Below are 5,979 nucleotides of genomic sequence, written 5' to 3' on the forward strand. Positions count from 1 at the left end.
GAATTTCTCAGGTGATAAATGGGGCTGTGACCACTGAGGAAGAGACCCAGCTGATCACAGTCATTCAACAGTGCAGTCTGTTCCTTTGTTTTGATACTATCTTCTCCTTAAGGCTTACTTCCCTTCTTTGGTCATTAGAAATATGAAGACTGGGGACAGTAAAGCTTAACATCCTTGCCTGAAGATGCCTTTCTGGCTATCTCCCAAAGGCGCTTTCCCAAAAGGCAACTAAACTTTCTTGGTTTTTTCTTTAAAAACATTTTGCTTTTCAGCCAAGAAGCTTTTTCAGTTCTTTTTCAGAACTGAACTTGACAGCCAAGGTTCTCCTTATTCTACAGTTGGTGATTATCTTGCAAAAACAAGAACCAGATTGTCCTGTCACTTGATGCTCATATTGATTCTGTAAGATAAAGAATATATCTCACGGTGTGCGGCTTTTAACAAGATCTGCTTACCCATCCCAGAACAGATAGAATATTTATTGCAGAAAATCTGCTTAATATTGCTTATACTCCAATGTATGACAAATCTTGGACATTATAAGCAAAGCCTAATAAGGGTAAAGGTAAAGGTTCTCCTTGCACAAATGTCCTAGTCATTCCCGACTCTAGGGGGTGGTGCTCATCTTTGTTTTAAAGCCGAAGAGCCAGCACTGTCCGAAGATGTCTCCGTGGTCATGTGGCTGGCATGACTAAACACAGAAGGCACATGGAACACTATTACCTTCCCACCAAAGGTGTCCCTATTTTTCTACTTGCATTTGATGTGATTTTGAACTGCTAGGTTGGCAGAAGCTGGGACAAGTAACGGGAGCTCACCCCATTATGTGGCACTAGGGATTCGAACCGCTGAACTGCCAACCTTTCAATCAACAAGCTCAGTTTCTTAGCCACTGAGCCACCATGTCCCTTATCTAGTAAGAGTATAATGTACTTAACCTAGCTGTGTTCTTTGGACCTCTCTCATTTTCACCAATGAGTCTATATAATTGTGGATGGAGTTGACCCTAGTCTGGCTTATGGCTTCATGTGGGGAATATCCACTTCTAATCTCAGGATTTGAGACCGGTGCTCTGTTGACTAATGTTGGTCATATTTGGCCATCTTGTTTGAGTTTGGCAGTCTCAGAAGTTTAAGAAGCAGAGAATGTGGAATGCTGGATTCCCTTTCATCTTCTTTTTCAACATATTTCAGACCAAGTGGGAATGGCTGGGCAATTGAATGAAAAACTGTAAGCTCTGCAGCCCTTCATTGTGGATGACAACAGCAGTATGATTATCTGATGGATGATGTCATCAAGGAACAGGTTAGTGCAAATTATGCCTAAAAACCTTGTTGGTTAATGTTGACTTGATTGTTCTTAGCATTGCCATTTTTATGTCAAGGTTCTCACTGACAAACCCAACCAAGCAAGCACTGTTGATCCAATCCAATCTCTTAATGCAAAACTTTATTGAGTACATCATTTCGGCACAAAATGAAAGCGAAAACAGCTCTGGGTAATTCCCAGACAATTCAGTATAATTAAAGCAGGGGTGTCAAACTGGCAGCCCATAGACCAGATACATCCCGTGCAGGCCACACCCACCCTGGCAAAAAACATTGCAATACATCATGTGACTTTACATGACATGGTTGAGTTTGTCATCTGTGAATTAATGCATAGAATCCTCCCTTCCCCCATTAGTGGGGGTCACATTGTCCATTTAGGTGTCCCAGGTATTGTGGGAAGATTTCCATGACTCTGACAAACACCTGCTGAAACGTCCTTGGTTCCCATGAGCAGGTTTCTGGTTATTGTCTAGAATACACATTCCAGTCTCTCCTTCTCTTTCTCCCAGATCTGTTGGCAAGCTGCAAAGCAGTAAAAGTGAAAGCAGCTTGAATACACTTCAAAGCTTGACATTTTATCTGAGCTGAGCTGGTGCGGTGGTTAGAGGGCAGTACTGCAGGCTACTTCTGCTGCCTGAGGGCTGCCTGCAATTTGGCAGTTCAAATCTCACCAGGCTCAAGGTCGACTCAGCCTTCCATCTTTCTGAGGTGGGTGAAATGAGGACCCATAATTGTTGGGGACCAGAGGCTGACTCTGTAAACCACTTAGAGAAGGCTGTAAAGCCTTGTGAAGCAGTATATAAGTCTAAGTACTATTGCTATTGCTATATTGGGGTGGTATCTTTCCATCCTTTCATACCGATCTGGTGATTTTAGAGTTCGCCTCTTCTGTTGCTCCCAAGGCATGGAATATGCTTGAAAACAGTCCCTCTTGCTCTTTCCCTTCTTAGTAAGAGGCCAAAGCCTCACTGTTAATTATTGAATTTGAACAGGTTTCTAATTGGTTTTATTTTAATTTTACTCATTGTTGATTCATTCCATGAATTAACTGCCTTTAGGTGAAATCTGGAAACAGCAGATGCGGTTGGTGCTTTTCCTATATTTGAAAATATCTTATTTCTAGAAAGCAAAATAAGCTGTTTTATAAATACCATGCCGTTCATTTCCTGCACAGCATTACATGGGGACTGATGTAGACATCTCTTCAAATACAATTATTTCTATGTGTATTCAGATGAAAGTGTTATTATGTTGAAAGAGATTTGCTCCCCCCTATAAGATGACAGCCTCAAGTGCAAGTTATTCATTGCTACTCAGAAAGAAGCACAGAGGTCTTGTAAGTGGGTTTGAGTTCTTCTATCTCCCTCCAGTCACTTCTGCTTCTTTGAAGACCTTTTGCAAAATGACCTTCATGCTTTCCTTGGTCTGAGCTCTTTTTTTTCTCCCAACTAGAAAATAGATCACTGGATTAATACTGCTGTTTAGGCAGGAAAACAGTATAACACCTGCCTCCCAATACCGCAGGTCAGGGCCAGCTTGAATACTAAAAAAATTAAGAATAACCACAAAGACATTTAATGGAAATGCAAGGATGAGGAAACAGAGAAGAGTAATTAAAATCATCAGTAAAAGCCGACCCTGATTCTTCTGTTTAGGTTTAACGCACACTTTGATGAAAAGGACCAGAGTAGAGAGTATGATCAATGGAAGGGAAACTATAGCAGTCACAAGGAAATGGAGACCAAACAGGTTGTATTCTCCAAAGACATTTGTGAATAGCCCAATGCTTCCACTCAAGAGGAAAGAGGAGATCCACAGGAGGACACACACCATGGAGGACAAACCTTTTGGCCGGGAACAGTGATGCCAGATTGGGAAGAGGACAGCCACACACCGGTCAATGCTGATGGCTGTCAGAATAAAGTTTGCGTTGATGTACATCATGTGGGAGAAAAAGGCACAGAAAAGGAAGAGTATTTCGCTTCTTAGAAAATAGGTAAATAAATGTATTTTATGTATAACTACAGAGGCGAGGAACCCAGAGTCTGCAATGGCCAAGTGAAGGATGAATGTGGTGAAACGGTTTCTCTTAATCTGGAAGCCCAGTAGCCAGATGATGTAGCCATTGCCCACAAATCCAATACAACAGATAATTAAAGAAATGCTTATCGATATATTCCATCCTAAATCAGAAAGGATGAACCCATCTTCATACTCATATGAATCACTGGTATTGTTATATTCATAATAGTTCTGTGTAGCATCCAGATCTCCCAGGCTGGAATTCATCATTGAGGTTTTGTAATCGTCTGACAATCCTTTAGGAAGTTCCTAACAGAAGAAAAGAAAGAAGAGTGGATTCAATCATTCCTGTCCCACGAATAATACCAATATTGTCATAGCTTCCAGTATCTAAGGGGCTGTCAACCTGTACTTCAAAGCACCTGACGGCAGAAGAAGAAGCAATGGATCAAGACTAATCAAGGAGAGAACTAACTTAGAAATAAGGAGAACTTTCCTGACAGGACAATAAACAGGTGGATCAGCTCATCTTCAGAAGCTGTGGGTGCTCCCTCACTGCAGGTTTTTAAGAAGAGATTGGACCACCATTTGTTTTGAATGGTATAGAATCTCTTGCTTGATCATGGAGTTGGACTAGATGACCTCCAAAGTCCTTCCAATTCTGTTATTGTTATTCCTCTTTCCCTGTGAATAGTTTGAGTCACGGGTGGGCTGCTGGGGATTCACAGGGGTTCAGGAGAGCTTCTAGCTAAGATTCTGGGAAGTTTAGAAACCCCCCTAATCCCATTCCTGGCTGGCTCTGTCCACCCCACCCCTCCCAGGAATCCCCATGGCCTGTTTTGGATACAGGTAAGTGCAGGGCATGCACGAAGTTCAGGAAGGCCAGAAATGGGCCTGTTTCTGGCTTCCAGAGAGCCTCCGGAGCCCGGGGAGGCCATTTTCAACACCCCCCCACCGTGGTGCAGGAGGTCGACTTGGCCAGACCCACCATGGCCACACCAACCCAGCAACCAGGCAGAGAACCCTTCGCTAAAATTGTTGAAGCCCATCTCTAGTTTGAGTGATGCAGCTGCAGTAATGAGCCAACTCCTTGAACTGTTTATTGCCACATCTAAGAAGAGTGTTGTGGATTGACACCCTCTTCTTTGTGGCAGCCCCTCAAATATTGAAATTCTGCTATCGTGTCACCCCCTAGGACTTCTTTTCACTCTTCTTAGTTCCAGGTTGGTTCTCTCTTCATTATTTAAGTATAGAAGATTTCCCATCTGCATGTGTTCAAACTTTCTGTGATTAACCGGAACTTTCCCAGTTGATAGACAAATGGAATGGTTTTTTTACAGAACTGAAGAGCCAAAACTGATGAAAAATGTTTATGGGTAAGCTAAAGAAATATCTTATTCTCTTGACTTTGGGTTCAAAATAGTTTGCTTGCTTCTGACATACTTGTATTGTTCTGTCATGATGGCTAAAAGTAGGTTGGAAAATGAGCGAAAACCAGGAAACCTCAACTGAGGCTGTCATGACAGTCAACATATAAATATCAGGTATAGAAATATGCAGCTACTATTGCTCTGTTTGCATATCCCTGGATCTAATTAAACCTTCCAAAATTGTAACTTACCTGAAAGTGGTGGTCCCAAACTCTTCAAAGTTGGTGAGTGGAAGATTATTGTGTCACGATATTGAGGGCTGAAGTGACCATGGACAGCAAGAAGTGCAGGCAAAATGTCTTTAAGTCCTATTTAGATGAAGTTCATCAACAGAAGGGAAGTCCATCCACCCGATCTTGAGTTACAAAGTTCAAAGAATTGTCTGAAGATTTGGATGTACCTGGAAGTAGAGCCTAATCAGAAACCTTCAGAGGTGTTGTTGGTTTTTTTTAAGAAAGGAACAGGGTTCAGCATAGCAGGTGAGGATTGATCTCCTGCAGAAAATCTAAGAGCTTTTGCTTCTGGCATGAAAAAGTAACTCTAAAAGGTTCATACATATACTGTGGATTTTCTAAACAGAATCTAGCACCATGTGACACCCAAGATGTGATGCTTGTCTGTCTAAGATTATCTCCAACAGTCAATGTAGAAGAGAGAGCCTGCTTGGGCAAGTGAATCAAAAGGCAAGTCAGACAGAGTTAAATTTTGAAAAACTGTTCAGCAATATTATAAAGAAAGCTTTTTTTAAAATAAAGTTTTTTTATTTTTAAACACAAACATAAACATACAAAAACATAAAAACATAAAATCCTCTTCCATTTTATATACACACAGTGTTTCAGTTGGTTACATATCTTTTGTGCTATACTTTTGTAGTCATTTACTCACAATTTATATCAGTCTTCACACTAACATATGTTTATATATTTATCAGTTATTAATCATCCATGACTAAAACTATTTATTCCATCATTTTATAAGAGATGTTCCACATTTTATCTTAAACTTTATGTTATACTTTCAACCAGTGGTTATATATATATATATTATGTTTTATATCAATCTATTAGATTTCTATTACAAAATTATCTAGTCTATTATATTACCATGCCTTTTTATCCAACCATTGATAAAACAAATCCCATATCATATAAAATTGCTTATCTTCTTGTTCTCTAATTTCAAATGTCAGTTTA

General features: G+C 40.4%; 1 protein-coding gene across 1 annotated transcript; it reads right to left on the minus strand.

Annotated features, from left to right (window-relative positions):
* Positions 1-1,432: 1,432 nt before the first annotated feature.
* Positions 1,433-5,296, minus strand: LOC148131568 (mas-related G protein-coupled receptor member H-like). Its single transcript, XM_087959044.1, has 2 exons — positions 4,975-5,296; positions 1,433-3,662 (listed from the first exon to the last, which is right to left on the minus strand). Exon 2 carries the CDS (start codon positions 3,621-3,623, stop codon positions 2,688-2,690), a length of 936 nt encoding a protein of 311 aa, XP_087815170.1. The 5' UTR covers positions 3,624-3,662; positions 4,975-5,296; the 3' UTR covers positions 1,433-2,687.
* Positions 5,297-5,979: the final 683 nt, after the last annotated feature.

This window comes from Notechis scutatus, chromosome 3, assembly GCF_049901735.1.
Source record: "Notechis scutatus isolate UNSWTSFEM ecotype Mainland chromosome 3, rNotScu1.2, whole genome shotgun sequence".
Lineage (NCBI taxonomy): Eukaryota > Metazoa > Chordata > Lepidosauria > Squamata > Elapidae > Notechis > Notechis scutatus.